The sequence below is a fragment of the Sceloporus occidentalis genome, unplaced genomic scaffold, assembly GCF_023333645.1.
Source record: "Sceloporus occidentalis isolate IW3139 unplaced genomic scaffold, rSceOcc1.0.p SCAF_43, whole genome shotgun sequence".
NCBI lineage: Eukaryota > Metazoa > Chordata > Lepidosauria > Squamata > Phrynosomatidae > Sceloporus > Sceloporus occidentalis.
This window is the reverse complement of record NW_028317023.1, coordinates 6,345,349-6,366,346: the sequence shown is the minus strand read 5'-3', so window position 1 is coordinate 6,366,346 and position 20,998 is coordinate 6,345,349. Positions and strand designations below refer to the sequence as shown.

Below are 20,998 nucleotides of genomic sequence, written 5' to 3'. Positions count from 1 at the left end.
TTATATGAGGGTCGCGTAGCCCCACATTTTCCAGTGCACAGATGGCACCCTTTTGCAGGGAAAACACAGTGATCTCCTCCAGAAATCATGAACAGTAAAGAAATGTTTGGAAATCCCAGTAGCTACAAGATAATTATTCAAACCATAACCACCTGGTGGTGACTCCTTCCTATTCTACACTGCTGGGGTCATATACAAGACTTCCAATCGGTGCTTTTGCTACCGGTATCTCATGGTTGATATCCAAGACAAGATTTCAATGAGGACCAGTATATGGTTAACACGTTTCAGCAGTCTCAGGGTCAGGTCGTTCAGAAAGTTCCCAGGTATGATTATCGGCTACCATTTTCTCTAAAACAGTACAAATAAGAAGCCATAAAATGTGCTTGAGATTTGGGATTGGCACTGCACCTTTAACAAAAAAAACAGTAATCTTCCTTTATACTACACCCCAGCCTTTGCTGTGGACTGTGAATTTTAGTTGTGTGTGTGTGCACTTTTTTTTTTCTTGTAAGGATGTGGGGTGCGCCGATGAACTACCATTGCATTCTTCTATTGAAGATGGAAAGAACAAGCAGCAATCAGTCCATACCATTAATACAAAAGCCATATTCACCAAAACAAAAAGCAGATTGCACGGACTTCAATTTTACATTCGAGAAGCAAGCATTTTGATATGACGGGTCCTTTAACATTTTGGTATGCCTGTCCAGCAAGCGCTTCCTTGTCACGTGAGCTGCTGCAGCTGAAACTTGTTGCTGCACGCAGTCTTTAGAAAGCAGAGGACTGGCTTCCTAACCAGGTTTCACTTCGCTTTATAACACATACTCAAACTAGCTTTCACTTTGAAAGGACATCTTTAACACGCACTTCATTCATGTGACTTTCCAGTATCAGCCCAGAGCGATCTACGGTTACCAGACCAGCGACAGCAGCTTTACACGAAACAGGCAGCAAGACGTGTCAAAACAGCTTCGGCTTTCTACATCACACAACAACAAAAAAATGTTCATCTAAGTTTCTTAGATATTTGTAACTGTCTATTGACACACACTCATATTTCAAGGTTGCTGGGGCTGATATTGCAAAGGGACTAGCTAGATGTCAAGGGGGTTGCAGTACAGCAATAGGTGGGGTGATTTGAAGTTACCTGGATGCAAATAGTGTCATTTATTCATTTACTGGACTTCTCTTGTTTTCTTCAATTTTGGGGGGTCACAGTGCTTTTCTGCCATTCTTGTTATCTTTCTATATTAACGGAACAAAAGCCCCTTCATAACATGCAATACACAATAATGACAAACATTCTATGCAGGTTGTGATAATCCATGAGTAGACCAAAGCCCCCTAATTTATTGTTCCCTAATTATAAGCCAAATGGCATCGAGGATGATAGGACTAATAGTTCAAAAACACCAGTGCACTTCCTGTTAGCAAAATAGTCTGAAAATCTGCTCATTTACCTTGAAATTGTTGTGAAACTTACTTAAACAGCCTCTCTGTGCCATCCACCATACTATAGGTATCCTGTTTTCCTTTCCCTATATCGATTAACGTTCTATGCCCGTCTCACAGATCCATAGGGGAAGAGATGCTGGTACCGGTCACAGATTCACTGCTGAAAAACTTTAAAGGGGCTTTTGTAGCTTAATGCAGCGTTAAAAATATAATTCATGGTGCTGAAACCTTTACTTCAGTCATAATTTGTCAGGAGTGTGTGATTGTCATGTGATACAAAACGCGGGAACTTATAGGTTGTTGCCATAGAAACAGAAAAAGTTTCTAAACATTTGTTTGTGAATGACTGATATGTTATGGCTTATTTTCTTAACACACTACGGGGCACAATTTTTTTTTTTTTTTTTTTTTTTTAAAGTAAGTATCTGACAGTACAATTGCTGATAAAAAGGATTCTACAGAGCTCAAGCGATATTTTCTAGGATAAAAAGGTCCTATTACAAATACATTAGCTAAGCTTGTAGGCCCAACGTTTCTGGAGCTGGACAGGTTAAAAGTTAAAAATAAATGAAACACCTGTCGCCGGCTCTCCGCATGGAAAATATACATCATTAGCGCACACATTTAATACCCAGCAGCACAATCACTGAACATGCAATTACTCCACCAAGTACTGCATAACCTGGCAAAGGAGGCCAAGGCGAGCCCCTGTTTGCCCATTCACTGCCAAAGGCATTGGCCTGGTGTAACCCCAGCCAATCATTAATCCGTGAGCAGTACTTTGACTCTAATTACGCATTGTTCAAATAAATTAAAAAGTGATCTGCTTAAAAAACCCCAAAGCAGTAGATAAAAATGTGAAAACCTGGCAACTAGAATGATCAACAGATGTGTTAAAAAAAGCACAAATCAGTTATTAACAAATTTATACGATAGAAAGGGTGTTAAAGGAAAGGCTGTATCTGTACCAGGTACTGAAAAAAACGAAATACAAGTCATGTTGACAGGGAAGCACAAGCTGGAGACGAGGTACCAAACATTCACCGAAGTCTACTCACCAATCCCAGAGTATAACCTATATAAACGCCTAGGGGTAACTTTTTAACACGCAGAGGCCTGATGTAGGAGTACTTGTGGAATATAGTATGTATAAAAAATGGATTCTGGTACTGTCGGAAAAGTGGTCTTATTACCGTAGCAACCAAAGGAATGTTTCTGATCAAGTGGTCAAGAGATCCCTTTTCAGACTGTGCACCAGAATACCTTTTTACACGTAATACCCTATTTCAGATTATTTCACAAGACTGCGAGTTAGACTCCTATTGACTTAATTTTCAAGTATGATAGATGAGCTAGACAAGGAAGGACTAAAATACAGAAAAGACAGAACTACAATTTACTTCTATTATTGGAATATTAATTAGTATAAAACACTATCTTGCGAAGGCCCAACAAGTATGCGGCTGCTTCCTCTGGCAAGCAAGGAGTTAAAATCTGCAGAAATTCCAGCAATTAATCAAGAATTACTTTGACAAACTGACAGGCTGTAAAATGAGGGTTAATTAGCAAATGGATGCATTTTCAATGGAATTACCAGACCCCTGGCAGCAGTCAGCAAAATTAAGGGTTGACTGGCCAAGATTAGCAGCAATGAAATGAAACCATGCTTTATTCAGAACCACTGCGAAAAGCTGAAGCACGTTTCCAAAGTACCTTTCACTTTCTTCGCCTTTACAATTCTGTGAAGCAAAATAGAACATTTCCAGCCTGTTACATCATTGGCAAACACAGGTGTATCCCTATAGACAGAATTTTCCAATACTGCATGAAATGTACCACGATTATCAATGCATAGATACGTAGAATTGTAAAGAATGATTAGAACAGACCATAAGGATCACTTTCTACTGACTGCGTTTCAGGGAATTCACTTTAGGATCACATCAGCTTGCAGTTGACCTTGCGTCATAATCTAAAGTTGTACTCCATATCTTACTGCTTTGTGGAAAACAATAGAATACCTCAGCCATAACCACCAGCCTGACCCCGACGATTGAAATGTCTATGGAGAGAAATATTTCATTGTACAAGCAGGACTTCACTAGTACAGCCATAAATAATCAGCTCAGTCTCAGTGGGTCAGTCTACCATCTGAGAAGTTCATAAATCACTGACAACCAAGATAACTTGTCTCTCATTACAATACATTGGTAATTATCACTGTCTAGAAAACAAACTCTGCTAGAGAACCGATTGCACCAGCATGTGTATGTCTTTTGTAAGGCTTGTGGTTACAGAGGTCAGGCTATACATTATGTTTAGTTCAGAAAAGCTGACAGCAATAAAACAGCAGCTATTCTGTACCACTCTCAGTGAACTATGTGAAGACACTGTTAACGGGAACAGCAGGAACAACAAGTATTCCAATTAACCTTTGTCCATCCCCTACTATCAAATGTTCAATACATTAAACATATACATTTGTAGTTGCATTTTAATATAAGCAATACATACATATGAAAAACCCACCTAGTGCGTATACTATGGGGAAAGGTACCTAAATAGGACAATCTGGTCATCATATGAATTTTAATGCATATAATAGCCGAGTAACCCCTTCATTGTTTCTCTCCTTTGCAAATGTATAACGGGGTTCTGTTGGTAATATAAAAAATAATGCTGGCCACCAGTATTAGTTTCTAATATTTCAGTCCTTAGGTTTTTATTAATAAAAAAAATCAAGTAAAGGGTCCTGAATTGTCTTGACTTGTCTAGAGCAAACACTCCCTTACGAAAAATTACTGCAGTTTTTTGGACATGAAAAAACTGCAATACTGCAAACCTACAGTTGTACTTCAAAGTACTGTAGCTTTATTGCATTTGTACTTCCGTACAAAAATAACTGCAGTACAACTACAGTACAGTGAAGTACAAATGCAGTAAAAGTGCAGTAAATGTGCAGTAATACTGCAGTAAAAGTGCAGTATTGCAGTTTTTTCATGTCCAAAAAACTGCAGTATTACTTCAGAAAAACTGCAGTATTTTTTTTGTAAGGGCTGCGAAGAATGATTTCAGTTTTGGTATTTTCAGTTAAACTACAGGCTAAACTACATTGATTACTGGTAGTTAGTTTCTGCCAGACAACACCCCATTAACATCTACTGAATAGCAGGGGAAGAACCTATAGATATGCTGACAAATGTGTACATACAATTACAGTACAGTAAGAAATGCAGTCCCTGGTACATACCTTAGCTGCAAGAGACTATGCCTCAATTTGTAATTCAACACACTAAACATAAAAGGTGTACCAATAATACTGCTCTGGACAACACCATACAAAGGATTATACAACCCTAATAAAATCTTTCATTCACAAAGATCAAGGAGTCCTCCGGTTGAAGGTTGGCTTACATTTTGAATTCAACTACTATAGTAATTCAACGTATATATTCTCCAATTTATGTTTGATGCTAGTTTTGTGATCAGAAACAGACTAAAGCATCACCTGACAATTGTGGAACTCTTATAAATCCCAGAAAGGCACCTCTCACCTACACAATATGGCAACTACCTAAACCATGCATCTGTTAATCTCTCTTGGTAGAACGGGGCAAAAATGTTTACATCATAGAGTCCACCTAATGAAAAACTACCGTATTTGCTCGATTATAAGACGACCCTGATAATAAGACGACCCCCCCAAAATCTGAATATTAATTTAGGAAAAAAAGAAAAAGCCTGATTATAAGACGACCCTATAGGAAAAAAGTTTTTACTAGTAAATAAATAATAATTCATGTAAACTATTTTTTTGTTTTTAATTTCCTTTTATTTGCCTGCCCCCAGTTATGCACATCTGCCCCCAAGCATGCCTTATACCCTCCTATATGCCATTCTGTCCCATGATATGCCTTTTAACCCCCTATATGCCACTCTGGCATATAGGGGGTTAAAAGGCATATCATGGGACAGAGTGGCATATAGGAGGACACTTACATACCCAGACACTAATATACCCACCCAGACACTTCCCTACCCAGACACTAATATACCCACTCAGGCATTTCACTCACCGCGATGCCTCAGCAGGCGCTTGCTGCAGCTCCAAAGGGATTACGGCATGACGCTGTGTGACCCCGCTAGGACCCGCCTCCTCCAGAAAATTGAAGAGGTCTACCGGATCTGCTTTGGGACCGGTCCTGCTTCTGGAGGAATCTCCCCAACCGGCTCTGCTTCCCCGCAGTGGACGGGCTATCCCGGGAGCAGGAAGGTACGCGCGTATGCAACCTCGGCTGCTGTTGGCTGCTTTCACCGGTGCTCGGTGATAGACGCCGGCAGCAGCTGAGGTTACCATACAGGAGGATCCAGGTCCCCTGCAGCGATGCGGGGGATCTGGATCTTAGTCTAATAGTCAGACCTCATTTGAGGTCTGATTAGAAGACGACCCCGATTACAAGACGAGGGGTATTTTTCAGAGCATTTGCTCTGAAAAAAACCTTGTCTTATAATCGAGCAAATACGGTATTTGACATTGCAACAGTAAGCAATATCATAATGTAGCATTTGGCCATACAAGTGAAGCACAATCAAGAAAGTGGATTCATTCTTACAAAGAAAAGCTGCAGAGCTCTTCTTCTCGGACTTCAACTCCTATGATCAGCCTACGTAAGATTTTTTTTCCATGTATACAATTATTAATGGTTTAGATACCACAAGTGAGCAATATTTGCAATACCCATTGAAGTATGACGATATGAATTAACAAAATTAACCACAGGGGTAGGTAAAAAGTGCCCGTACCCCGACACCAGTTGTTGCTTATGGATCATTGAGTCAAATGTCCTTCACAAAGAATGTTTCTGCCTACCCCTAATAAACAGCCTTTATAAATATTATGGTCGTAAATACTATACAATTTGACACAGCCCTCCACCATAGTTTTAAAGGGTTAGTTGGAGAGGTCAATGATCCCCACCCCTGAGCAATCGGCTCCTTGTTATGAGACAGAGGGGCTACCTCCCCTCAGGACCTGCTTCCCTAGGTGTAGTTGGCCTCGGCTAAAAATATGCCACTCCGTGCAAGGTTTTCCCTGGTACCCAGAACATTATTAGTGTTTACATAGTCTGAAAGGTATAAAGATCTTCAGACAAGCTCAACAAATGCATTCTTTTATGACAGGCTAATACCTGATACATTTTACCTATACAAACACACTCTGCACTCCTACCATTTTTGTTCCAGGTGAGCAAGTTGACCAAACAATATAACACCAGCACTACATAGATGAGCTGCCCTGCATTAGCTAAATTATCAAAGCAAATTGATTAATGGATTGACAGGCAATTTGTAGATAGAGGTTAAGCCAAGGTGCTGATTTGTATGGCAGATGGTGTGATCTCATACAACCAGCGTGAACAATTTAGGCAATAATTTAACAGACCAATTTGTTTCCCTGACAAACCGTGATAATTCAAATACTTTTAACAAAAACAAAAGTTCTTGCTCTCTTGTGCCTAGAGGGATACCAACCATATCCCACTGGCGAGGCCAATGAAGGCCGAAACATACGTCTGGGGTTGTTGGTTCCCTTGCGCAGGGGAAATTTGCCTCACATGTTCGCCCAGGCACAGACTCCATGGGATACATTAACAGACACTGCACGTCTTATCCCGACATCATATCCCGGCACTCCACAATGAGCATGACGGCCACGAGTCCGGTCTAAAATCGTGGTAAATATACTGCAGCCTATCTCAATCTCTAGTAGTTGTCCAAAAAGCAGCTCCAACGCACACAGCCAGACGGAGTCACTTTGTCTCTCTTTGAGAGACCATATATGATATTTATTGGGAAAAACTTCCACCAAACTGCATAGTGCAGATAGCAATAAAATAATTGCAGAATCTTTGATAAAAGAGCCATTTACTAAAGTGAGGTGTGTTTGTCTGTTTAGAGCAGAGCAAAGTAATATTAGCTGGGCTACAGTACCCAATGTGAGCCGACTCTTTCTTCCAACCCAGAACAGTTTGGTATATGATCCATGTTATAAGCAATATAGCTGAGGGGCAAAGCAATATTAGTACTTGGGACTGTCATGTAAGTGTCATGCACCATAGTTTTAAAGGGATAAAAAATAATCCATATTCAGTTTTGTTATAATATATAACACACTACACACTATATATTTCACTACCCTTTCTAAGCTCACAAACCAATTGCCTGTTGCCTAAAGTCTATTTTTGGAGTGCCATGCTATACATGAAATGTTCATGTTAATTTCTCTTAACATTTTTGTGTTGGCCGGTATGCAAATGCAAAGATTCCACCGCCGCCCCATAAGCATCTGCCCTTTTCTCCACCCCAGCTAAATGTCCATGTACGTGATAAAATTACCTCCATCTCATGGAAAGCCGTGGACGGGGGTCTAAAGATGTGTCTCCATGTGTATGCGTGGAAAGTGCTGCCATTGAGTTCAATAACAATGATTGGCTGGAGTGCACCTTTAAATAAATCGCTGAATTGTAGCAAAATCCTGGGAATAAGGCCAATCTGTTGGTGCAAAGTGCATTATTTTGGGCACATTACCCATTGTAAGGAAGTCCAAGTAAAACTTTCACTTTTTAATCATTTAGCGTTATGACCTCTTGGGTAACCTCAGAGAATTATAAACAACAGACTACAAAACAACTACGATACCAACAAAACAAGAAGAGACGTGCAGAGGCAACCATTGTTCTGTAGTATTCCTAGGCGCTGAAGAGATGAGAAAATGAAAAAAAGTATACACATAAAATTCTGGTGCATATGGATACAATTGGAGAAACCTAAATGTGATATTGTGGTCTGCCATTGTAGGTGTTGCTGTGCCATCCAGATAAATCGATACTCACATCTCATATGGCAAGGGAACCAGAAGGCAGCTCTTGTATTGTTGTTGAACATCAATCAGGGAGTTACTGGATGACAATTCCAGTCATAAAACCATGCATGTATCAAAAATATATCAAAGCTTATTTCAATTTGTTCCACTTGTATTGATTTTCAAGCAAAACCGAGAAAGCTGTATGGGAATGCCATATTTCTTTCCTTCAAGATATCAAAACAGTCGTAACAGTACATAATCAACAACCGCACATATATGTGCACAAAGTACATAGAATCAAAATGACGACTTAAGAATCTAGCAGAATAAATTGATACTTTAATTTGCCATTTCCAGATAACTTGGGTAGTTAAGGCATATAGTAATGTGAATGAAGCCCAACATAACTGAAACAAAGCTTATGACTAAAGTTCTACCCATATTTGAGATTAGTGCCAATGGATCATGAGCTTATCTCACCTGCCCGGTAGGTACTACATAAACTCTTGAATATATCTCTGGGACCCAGTTCCTACTTTACCAACAGAACCCTTGGAAACACCAAGATGGAATAAAATACTATCTAAATCAGAAGGCTAAAAACTCTGTATCGGATGAGCACCTTTCAATATCTGCAGACAAAAGCATTCTGCACCTCTAAATGCACTGTACAATAATCTTTGCAGGGTTCGTACAGTAGGAGACCATTTACTAAAAAAGTGTTTGTTTTTTTTAGAACAGATTCTATCCAGTGGAATATAGAATGTAACCTGGATAATATGATGTCTATCTGGCTGATGAGAATCTATCCACTGTGATAAGATAGCCGTTTTACTGACCGCAGAGATAGTAAGCAGTATTGTTTTATCTTTTGCTGAGAGGGGCTGATTGCTTGCTAAAGGAAGGATGCCAAAAATGGCCCATGCAACTGAAATTTGATACTTTAGACCTAGCTTGGTAGAGATATATATTAAGGCCTTCTGGTCAGAAGCCCAATTGTATAACTTCACGACCAGACAGTGAAACAAGCCTGCATTATGTGATTGGCATCTTGTGCACATAGAATGTTCCTCCAAACTTATAATGTAAACTCTATGTAAATGTTTCTTAATATGATTTCACAAAATGATCGAGACACCATAACTTTAGAGTTTAGTATGGTAGCATCAACAAGCCGATTCTGGATGATCATTTTTTCCAGGATGCCAGCCCTTATTTTTGGGAATCTCAAACTAAATTTGATTTTACAAGATTATAAATAGAAGACATTGTGAGTGGGCACTGCTTAAAAATAATGGTGATTTTATGTAATGGATTGTTCAGGTCTTTATTTGATTGTGTATAGTAATAGAACCATATTTTCCTGCAGTTGTTCCAGAGTATAGTCTCTGTCTTCTGGTCAATATAGAATTTACCAGCAAACCCCTGCGCAAACACCATTTGTCTAAATATAGGATCCTTTTTTCCATGTTGAAATATGGGGTCATGGAAAAACATACATATTGGGTACAATAGCTTTGGAAAAACTACCATGTTTCTTTAACTTGTCCAAGATTATGCTATTTACTGTTCTCTAAATTGACTGGGCTAGAAGTGTTCATGGAATCATGTAGAGATGAGCTATGAACCGGAAAGTAATTTACAAGAAGGAAAAAAAACTACAATTATCCAGCCTGAAAGAATGTAATTACAGTGATTGTTGTATGCTGAGTATATGTTGATGATATATTTTATCCATATTATAGCCGATTGCAAATGCTAGTGAAGATGGGTGTTGGGTGGATATGAAGGCTAATTACAAGTCACTATTATATGATGGTATGGCTGTGAGTAACCTCTTTGTATAATCCAGCAACACAATTTAAAACTAATTTTAAAGACATGAACATAACAGACTATAAGAAACCAACTCCCCTGGCCACCTTTTGCTAGAACTAGGGCTTGTAGCTGTGACTCCTTTATTTTTACTTCAGGCTCGTAATGTTTTTGTACAAGTTTATAGTCTATGGGTATACTACTTTCTGGCTCATTATATAAGCTAGCTCCAACCTTCTCGTTGGCTCCTAACTTCTACACAATTTGTACGATTGTCTTATTGAGGGTCCCAGGTGGTTTAATATAGCCATCTTCTCTACACCAACCATAACATTATGACCACTGACAGGATAAGTAAATAGGTAAAGTAAATAAGTGAATGATAATTATATTATCATGGCACCTGTCGGGGGGGGGTATATTAGGCAGCAAGTGAGCATTTCATCCTCTAAGTTGATGTGTTAGAAGCAGTAAAAATGGACAACGTAAGGATCTGAGTGACTTTAACAAGGGCCAAATTGGCAAGACAACTGGGTCAGAGCATCCTCAAAACCCCAGCTCTTGTGGAGTGTTCCTGGTCTGCAGCAGTCAGTACCTACCAAAAGTTGTCCAAGGAAGGAAAAGTGGTGAACCGGTCACAGGATCATGGGCAGCCAAGGCTCATTGATGCATGTGGGGAGCGAAGGCTGGCCTGTGTGGTCAAATCAAACAGACAAGCTACTGTAGCTCAAATTGCTGAAAAAGTTAATGCTGGTTCTGATAGAAAGGCATCAGAACCCACAGCGCATCACAGCATAGGCGCAGATCAGTCATGCCACTGCCGAAAGCTCCTACAATGAGCATGTGAGCATAAGAACTGGACCATGGGGCAATGGAAGAAGGCCTGGTCTGATGAATCATGTTTTGTTTTACATCATGTGGATGGCCAGGTGCGTGTTCGTCGCTTACCTGGAGAACACATGGCACCAGGATGCATCCATGGAGGCCCCACCTCGCAACTTACAGGACTTAAAGGATCTGCTGGTAACGTCCTGGTGCCAGATACCACAGCACACCTTCAGAGGTGTAGTGGATTCCATGCTTCGACAGATCAGGGCTGTTTGGTGACAAAGGGGGAACCTACACAATATTAGGTAGGTGGTCATAATGTTATGGATGATCGGTATATATATGACTTTTATTTTGATCCACCAGTTAAGTTGATACTTCTGATTATAATAATTATAAACTGGACAAATAGTACCAGAACATCTCAACACTATTAACCACAATTTGCAAAATCCAAAAGTCAAATTTTTTTATTGTCGCTATGACCTACTACAAGCATCACGTATATATAAAATGCACCCATGAAGCCCACAAACGTCCCCGCTGATTCAATGAAGATATTATGTACATGCCTGCCCAAGCAGTTTATGGTAGAATTAAGCCTCCTTTTAATTAACATTGAATGGATCCTTTGGGCACAGCATTGAAGGTATCACTGGCACCTTTAAAAACAAATTAAACCTATAATCTGCTTCTTAGTAATGTGATTGCAATCACAACTGGGAGGAGTAGAGTTCTCCATAGATAACAAACCAGCTTTAGGCAACTAAACTAAGGACATTCTTGCCTCTAACCCAAATCAGTACAAACATTTCAATAGGAATATAACGGGAAACTCCAGCCATCATATCCACTTTAATTCAGTTGAGATTTCCTTTTAAATTTTATTTCTATGCCAATGTATAGAGAGATTCTGTAAATCCCCCATATGCATTTGCCCCTTCGTCCACCAACTCCCCCAGCTATTTCCCATGCAAGAGATGTGTATATCCCAGCATGTTATATACTTACCGCCAGTCAGCTCAAACACTCTCAAGGTCTATTCCATGGAATTTTTCTATTTCTAAATTACACAATAAAATACAGAAAACACAAAGCCTGTTGCACATAACATATTGTGCAGAAATAGGATCCACAGAACATATTAGTTCATACAAAACATATTGCACAGAGCATTTTGCATCAAGCGTATTGCATCAACCATATCACGCAAAACAAGCTATACAAAATGTGCGAAACATATCACACAAAACATGTTGCAGAGAGGAGGGGGGTAAGTGTCCTATTCTAACTTCAACCTTAACTGTATCTTACTAAATTAAACAAAATGACAAGGATTTTAGATGACACAGAGAGGAGCTTCTTCAAGGATCTTTCGCATGCATTATGTATCCAACTAAGTCTTTTTTCCATAGACAACTGCCATTTTAGTTGATTTATCAACTGAAATCTTGTAAATTCAGTGCTTTGTGTCCACCCCCTTGTCATGATGATTTTAACCGTTTCAAAGTAGTTTGTCGTCAAAAACAGTCCTTCTAAACTTAAAGGCGGCCATTATCGATATAATAATAAGGCTAGTCCAGTTTTTTTCTCTCTCTAAATATGTTATCTGTTCTTTTTAGTCAAATATCACACCCCAAAGTTTCTTAAAATGTTTGAAATTCCACCATAGTTACATAGGAATTTAGGCTGAAAGATGCGTCCATCAAGCTCAGCCTTTGCCATATCTATTAATTGCTGTTGATACAAAAGAAGGCAAAAAAATTTTGCAACAAACTAGGGGGGAAAAAATGGCAGTCAGATCTCTCCTTGGATCAAGAAGTGGTTTCCCTATAATTTAAAAATTATATCCCTGAACATTATGTTTTTTCAAGTATTCATCCAGCTGCTGTTTAAACGTCTGTACAGACTCCGATAAAACCACCTCTGCAGGCAGAGAATTCCACACCCTTATTGTCCTTACTGTAAAAAAACCCTTTCCTCTGGCTTAGACTAAATCTCCTTTTTTCAGTCTAAATGCGTGACACGTGTCCTATGCATAGTCCTGTTTACGAGTAGGCTTCCAGACCATATATGAACGCGATTTCCTACTGAGTCAGTTTAGTTTTAAATCTTTTTCCCCATTTATGTATCATAGGGACCATATATATATATATATATATATATATATATATATATAGCACCATATTGGGTTTTTTTTTTAATGTTAATCAAAACCATCCGATAGTAATGTTTTCATTTTACTCCTTGAAATCCTTGAATAAATACTAAGAAAATAATGTATCCTAAGAAAATTTTATATCTCAGAGTTTGATAAGCTATATTGTGATGTGAAATGGGTAAAGGGTATAATATTGGAGTCAATAATAAGGTCTTTTTATTCTATTTGATTTCAACAGGAGCACTTTCGTTTTTACATTTTTTTTAAGAATACAGCGCTCTAATATGTATTTTTCTTCAGTGGGGCTTTCAGGGACAGAAAACTGTCCCTTTAATTGAATTGCGCCTAATAGATGATGAACATAATAAATCTCAAAACAATAGTCACAGGTGGTGTTGATTAATTTCAGAGGGACTCATTTACACTTCAAGAGTTGCTGACCTTAGGTCCCATACTTAAAGGAAACTGCCACAGCGACACAGTTAGGCTACGTTTCCACTTGGGTGTTTTTTTGCTAAAAATGCCCATAATAACGCCAATTCAGCCACACAGCATTTTTTTTGTGAAAAAAACGCTGCGGCCAGATGTTAGCTGTTCTTCACTAGGAAATCGCACAATGCCATATCCACTTGGCGTTTTTCTGTTTGGCGTTTTTTCAGTCCTCTGGCGTTTTTCTGCTTTTTTGGGCTCTGTGGCAGTTTTTCAAAATCGCAGCATATTGACACTGGCGTTTTTTGCAAGGAAATCTTGGAAGAGAAGTATATGGGAGAGAAAAAACGCCATGAAAAAGCCATGTGGGTTTTGCCTTGGCGTTTTTTATGGCGTTTTTTCCCACAGTTACAATGCAGAGGATGGACCCAGTATCTGTGTGTCCTACGAGAAATAGGCTGGAAACAAACAGTTTCACACAAAACAAGGTTCATATTGAATTTTACACCATTTGGAACAAACATGCCATTACAAACAAACATACCCAACTGGATCCTGCGTGCCAAAAGCAACAGCAAACAATTTGCACCATCATTTGGGGCCAATCTTCCTAGCGGAGCAGACATTCGGAATAAAGCATGCCTTACAAACCACAGAAAAGAGCGTGTTTAAGTAGAACTCTACCAAAGAAATGACATCAGGAGGGGGCAGATACTTGCCATTTATCCTAATCCCTTTTAGCTGGGTGACAATTCTAACGTGTAAAGGCTGGAAAAACTGCCTAAGATCAAAAAAGCAATTTCCACAGAAAGGCTAAAACGCCAGAAAAAACTCCAGAAAAAACGCCAAAACGCAGGTAAATGCAGTGGCAGTTTTCTTGGCGTTTTTCATCAAGAAAATAACACAAGTCAAAAACCCAAGTGGAAACCTAGCCTTATAGCTCCACAACTAAGTTACATCTGCACTAATAAAGAATGTGTACTAAAGATAATTTAATATACATTATTTACCTGTTGGAAAGCAGTAAACAGTTACCTAAAGCTGCAGTGCACCACCACCTCTGGCGTCCACATTTGATGCAAGTTGTCAGTAGATGATCACTGACAAGAAAGTGATCCTATTGATATCAATAACAGCACTTTCTGAGCATGCACTCAAAGGATCTCATTCATGCCTAAGAGCTGGAGAAACTATACAAATGCATAGAGGGGATTCTGATATACCCCTCCACATCTGCATTGGGGGAGGGTCACTGGGGTGTCACTTTAAGTGTACATAGACCATGATTCAAATGATTTGATCTAATTAAAAGATCACTAACATTTTAAGTAGCCTTCGTACTGAAATCAAAATGAGTGGTGCTGACATGTCTGACTTAATTGCTATTTCAGGTATTTACAGGTGGCTGACTGGCTACGACTCTTCCTCTTTCTTGACCGCTAGGGGTGATTCATTACTGCTACATCATGACTTACTGAGCAGGACAGCTGATTACACATTACAATTAAGTTGCCCTCAAGGCAAACAGGGCAAAATAAATTTCTGCTTGAATCTGTAACACATGCAAAGCAAAAAGTGCTCTGCCTTCCATATATAAAAGTATATGTATAAACCATATATACTATACATGTCAGAAGCCATGTGTAAAGTGATTTGCAGGGGGGTACACATCACTGATCTATCCAAAGTTTATTTGGACTCCAGCAGCTCTTGGAACAACTCAAAGGTTAAGAGTCACCACCGTGGACAGTTTGTGCTGCTATAAATCAGCTAATATTTAATACAAAGGATAGTTTAAATTCAGGCATTAAATATTGGTAGGTGGTTACTGGCAGTTGCAAAAAGAAAGGGATGCCAGTGTAACATTTGGTCAGAAAAAGTACACTGACAAACAGGCCTTCAGAGAGGAGTTAAAGATAACCAAAGGCCAAAAAGGGCAGCACCTGCCTGACTTTTAGCCTTCACCATAAAGAGACAAAGAGATAAGCCACTATATTATAGGTTTCTTTCAGAAATGTTTTAAAGTATACACATGATGCAGAGAACCTCACAACTATTTTTTTAAGTTAATCTCTTATGAAAAAGTGGGAAAAGGAAATGGAATTTGATTATGAGTTTAAATTGCTGGAATCAACATGTCAACTTCCACAACCTTTTGTATTGTATATTCAAAGTTACTAATGCAAGAGCAACCAGCTTAAATTGCTTAATGCTGAACTAGATACCAACACTATGGACCAACAGAACTTACAAAGTCACTGAAACATAATACAGAAATGTACACTTAGTTATGTATAAAGTGATTCTGGTGTAGTTTGAAGAGTAGTCCTACCATCACAGCGATCAGTGGAATGGTCCAACTACGCCATTAGTTGCCATGGTACCTTTGCCCCAGAATCTGTAGCCCCCTCATTTCATTCCACATCACAGAGTAATCACTCTGAAGTTCTACAAACTATTGTTAGTGAACACAGACAGAAGGTTAATACACTGACACTAAAGACAAGGAGTGGAGCTGCCTGCTACACTATTCTATCTGAACTACTTTGTCAGTTGGGAGTGAAACCGATTTGTGGGTGAATTCAGGTGTGGAGAAACAAATAGACTTTGCATTGTGCAGGAGCAAACCTGGAGAAAAATTCTCTTGAGAGCATGGTTGAGTAGGCCCCAAACAATGCATTGCTATTTTTTTAAACAAAATTCCCCTACAAAGCCTGCTCAGCACTTGTTGCATAAGGGCTGCTCCTTCATGATGCAAATATGAAGAGATACAGGAGCCACCATATGTCATATGGTGACAGCGCATCACTATTAACATTCTGACCCCATTACAAATGCATATTAATTATGCATATGGCCTCTTTACCTGTTTAACTGCTTGACCTTGTCACTGCGTACACACTGGCTTGTGCAAGAGTTCTTGGGGGTCTAAGAAGACTCCAGGTACATATGCGCAGAAACCACAAATGTCAATGAGAATGCTTTCCTGCCACTCATTGGCTGCAGAAAGAGGACCACAGAGTGGATGGAGCATTGCAGCTTCCCCTAAAGGCATTTTAACTCTTTTCTTACAAATAATTGAATGCATGTTAAAGTAATTCAATATGCATTCTTCATTCGTGGAGCTGCATAGCTGCCCTGGAGTGTCTCGTTAAGGCCACAAAATGAAACGTCCCATCTATTCTCACCTACGACTCACGGTTTACTGAATAAACCAAGTGATTCTTTTACAGTACAACTGCCTTGGCTGGTGTGTGACGGATCGTCTTCATCTGGGTATAGCCTGCCACACACAAGCATGTTCCATATTATCTCATAATGACACCATGAGCATGGTAACTTTTCCGTAAGTCCCATTTTGTGATAAAGTATAAGAAGTGCCTATGTATGATATATGTTCTTAGTATTTTGCTAGTGGTAAAAGATTTAGCTCCCATTAATACAGGTAACCATTGCACTTGCACATTACTGTAGTTTAGTTTTTTTTAGATAGAATGAAATAGAGGACCCCAAAACTTATGTTTTTTATATGTTGGCCCAATAAAAACGTATCAAACTTTGACTTTGTCTGTTAATAAACAGGTCTGATCATACGCCTGGAGGGAGACTCTACAGGTTTCAAGAACCTTACTTCTTGCAGCCCTGCAAGTCACATACTTAACATTTGCATAGAAAGTAAAGTGGCACAATGAACTTAGAATCAAAATAAACTCTTTACAGACAAAATAAAGGCACAACTTTTGTAAACAAAACTGAAAAGTTGGAGTTCTATTTCAATTGTTTACTGTACAAAGGCAAAAGATAGCCAAACATAAACAGATCCATTTAATTGCATTACTTGACAACTGTTGTTCACTTACTAGCATAAGAAAAGAAACCCCCTACATGCCTTGCTACAAGCGCAACAATATGACTAAAGTCCCAGCTTCCCCAAATCCTTAAACCATCTGGATGAGCCGAGGAAAAACGGAGAACTAAATTTACTATATCAATGCAAAATGATGGATTTTCCACCGGTTTTGGCCAAATAGCAATTTCCTGTTGATCTATGCTACTCTGGGCAACCATGGATGGTCCGCTGGGTGAGCTGTCTGAGCAGGGCCCTCCTCACCTGTTGTTTCTGTAAGTCATATACTACTTGTTATGTCCTGTCTATCCGTTGTACATCACCACTGAATATGATGGTGCTATATAAAACAATTATAATAATGCATCTTGGCAAAACCTGAGATTCAATAGCTGTAGAATAACATCATGGGGAAAAAACTTTAACATAACCCACTTTAATGAAAAAACAAAGTTCTGTATACAAGTATAGATATATCTGGCAATGGAAAGCCTATTAACATATGTGATTGCAGGTATTTTCTATATATAGGTATATATATATATAGGAGTACATGAGACCCGTTACACATCACCATAGAATTAAAAGAACAGCTTTAACTGACAGTAAACTCACCAAAATCCAAAAACTGCTTGATGGAGAGGGGTGAAGGAGAGAACTTGGAATAATATTCAATCTGATTGGGGATGGTGTTTTTCAGAAGATACCTGCACAGCCTCATGATCAGATAAAGGGGAGGTGACCGGTGATAAAAAAAATTGCACTAAAATTAAATATACATTAAAAGGGCAGATCAATACATTAAAAATACCTAGCTTGATTCAATGCCTGGTTACATAGGCTTATGACTTTAAAGGGGACTATAGGGGCAAAGCACGAATTAACGAAAGTGCTGCTGGATGAAGGGAGTATATACAGGTATCATCCGGTCCGGGAAGAAGTAAACAATGCTGATAAATAACACAAATCGTTAATAAAAAGAAGGAAGCAGCCTACGTAACGATAGGCTCGCCTCCTCTTGCAGCAGCTGCGACACCACGCCCCCAAATGGCAGCGCGTTCCCGCGCACAGCACGTCCGCCACTTGCATCGCTACACCGAAGGCCAAGCGCGTTCACAAGCCTAGAGTGATGCTATGTGTGAGAAATGATCGACATGTGAAGCCACGCCCATTAAATAGGCTTGTGGTCCCTGATTGGCGGAGAAAGCCGAGCGTTTGTTCCTCGATTGTCTAGTAACCGAGGTAATGACGTTAACTCAGGTACCGGGACATGTAGATACGAGAGGGAAGAGAGCGGGCCTCTGGCCGGCTCACGGCAGCTCTGTTTAGGAGTTGGTTGCCTTTGGCGAAAGGAAAAATGCGGGCATTATATTTGATTTATTCGTACTGGGGTTTTTTTTTGCTTATATGTATTTAAACTTTTTATTTTTAACTTTTCTTTTCTGAAGTTTTCATTATACTTTTTTACAATTACTTTTACCGCCTTTCACCGTGACTAAATTAAAAAAGAGGGGTGTGGTACTGTATTAGCAAATTTATATGCTGGGTAGGGTCATTGAGCCCTAGGGGCCACAGGGAGGATAAAGGCAAAGAGATTGCTCTTCCTTATTCCACTGTAATGTATTTTTAAGGCCAAATGACATTGTTTGAAGTAGCATGATCACTTAAACCATCAGCCTGTGTGCATACAGCAACACATTATATTGTATATACGGTAAATATAACCCCTTAATGGCACAGCCCATGTACGGGCTCAAAATGCATTGTTTTCAATGGGTTTAGGGACCGCCCATTGTCCAAGTATAAAAGGTTACCTCATGCATCGCACCTTAACCCCTTAAGGACCGGGCTCATTTTTTCTTTTTGTACCCTGTGGGACCGAGGCTGTTTTAACACTTTTGTGGTGCTTGTGTTCAGCTGTAATTTTCTCATCACCCATTTAGTGTACCCACACATGTTATATATTGTTTTTTTCAGGGCAAGATGGGCTTTTCTTTGAAAAATCTTTTACTCAACTAAAAAAGGAAGTAAAAAAACTAGCTAAATAGATTCTACTATTTGTCCTGAGTTTAGAAATACCCAATGTTTTTATGTTTTTTTTGCTGTTTTTTGTAAGTTATTGGGCAATAAGTACAAGTAGCGTTTTATGATTTCCAAACCTTTTTTTCCAAATCTGGTCATTCTGCCTCCATCTCCTCTTTGGAACATCTTTGAAGCCTGTTAACTCAATTAATCCCCATCAAACCATATATTTTTGAAAAATAGACACCCCAGGGTATTTCAAATGCTGGTATTTTAACCCTTTCCATGCACTAATTATATGAATTGTAATTTAGTTATAAATAAAAAGGTCCTGGTATATGTCACTGTCAAACAACACTCCAATATCTGTTCAGCAACATCTCCTGGATATGGTGATACCCCACATGTATAGGTTTGTCAGATTGTTTGGCTGGTAAAAGGCTACTTTTGGGACACGCGTAATTCAGGTGGTCATTTGGTCATTCTGCCTCTATCTCCTCTTTGGAACATCTTTGAAGCCGACTACTTCAATTTACCCCATCAAACCATATATTTTTGAAAACTAGACACCACAAAGTATTTCAAATGCTGGTATTTTAACCCTTTTATGCATGAGATTCTTCCACCTGCCTTTCCCAAAATTTAATTTTGTATTTTTTTTCCACACAAATTCTACTTCAGGAATGAATTCATAGCTCCTGGTATGCGTCACTATCAAACAACACCCCAATGTGTGTTCAGCAACATCTCCCGAGTGCAGTGATACCCCACATGCATGGGTTTGTCGGGTTGATTGAGATTTAAAATCCCACATTTGGGAAGTGTGCTTTTTTTTGCTTTATTTTGGTCAGTCTGTACCTATGCCCTATCTTCGAGCCCGGCCACTCCAATTTACCCCATCAAGCCATTTTTTTATTAGACACCCCTTGGTTATTTGAAGTGCTTTTATTTTAACTCTTTCTATGTTGAGAATTTTTTTAGAAATTTTAGCACTTGCTCAAAATAATAAACTTTTATTTTTTTTTTACACATTTTGCTGGTACTGGATGGTTCCTCTGGTGACATCACTGCATAATTATTTTTAAATGTTAGCACATTTTTTTTTTAGCATTTTTTTTTCTAGCATTTTTTTTCCCCCATATATATATATTTTTTTAAATATTTTACTAATCACATTGTGATTAGAAAGCTGGGCTCCATTGACTTGCATGGTTGAATGCAGTACCTGTATTCAACCTGCAAGAGGAGCCAGAGTTCTCTAGAGGGTCTGGAGACCATCTAGCGAACTTTTTCATCTTTATTATTTTTTTTTACAGGGCGGCCGCCATCTTGCGGATGGTGAAGATCACCGGCAGTGGCCGCTGTGACCGTTCTCCGGGGTAAGTGTTTGGTGTCGCCGGATGCCTCCTGATCGAGGCATTCCAGCGACACCATTTAAGTTTAGGAGGTGATCGTTGATCGCCTCCTTAGCGCTTTTAAAACGGGAATCCGCTGCCATACAATGTATGGCGGATGTTGATGCCCCAGGGAGGGGGGTTACTGAATGCCTCGACATCGAGGCATTACAGCAATG

At 39.2% G+C, this 20,998-nt stretch overlaps 1 protein-coding gene across 1 annotated transcript in view; it reads right to left on the bottom strand.

The window, feature by feature from the left end:
• LOC149289821 (pyruvate dehydrogenase (acetyl-transferring) kinase isozyme 3, mitochondrial-like) overlaps positions 1-18,124 on the bottom strand; it is a 29,644-nt gene extending 11,520 nt beyond the window's left edge. The window contains exon 1 of the mRNA XM_089490203.1: positions 18,019-18,124. Coding sequence (XP_089346329.1) covers positions 18,019-18,124 — 106 coding nt within the window. The remainder of the gene's footprint in view (positions 1-18,018) is intronic.
• Positions 18,125-20,998: the final 2,874 nt, after the last annotated feature.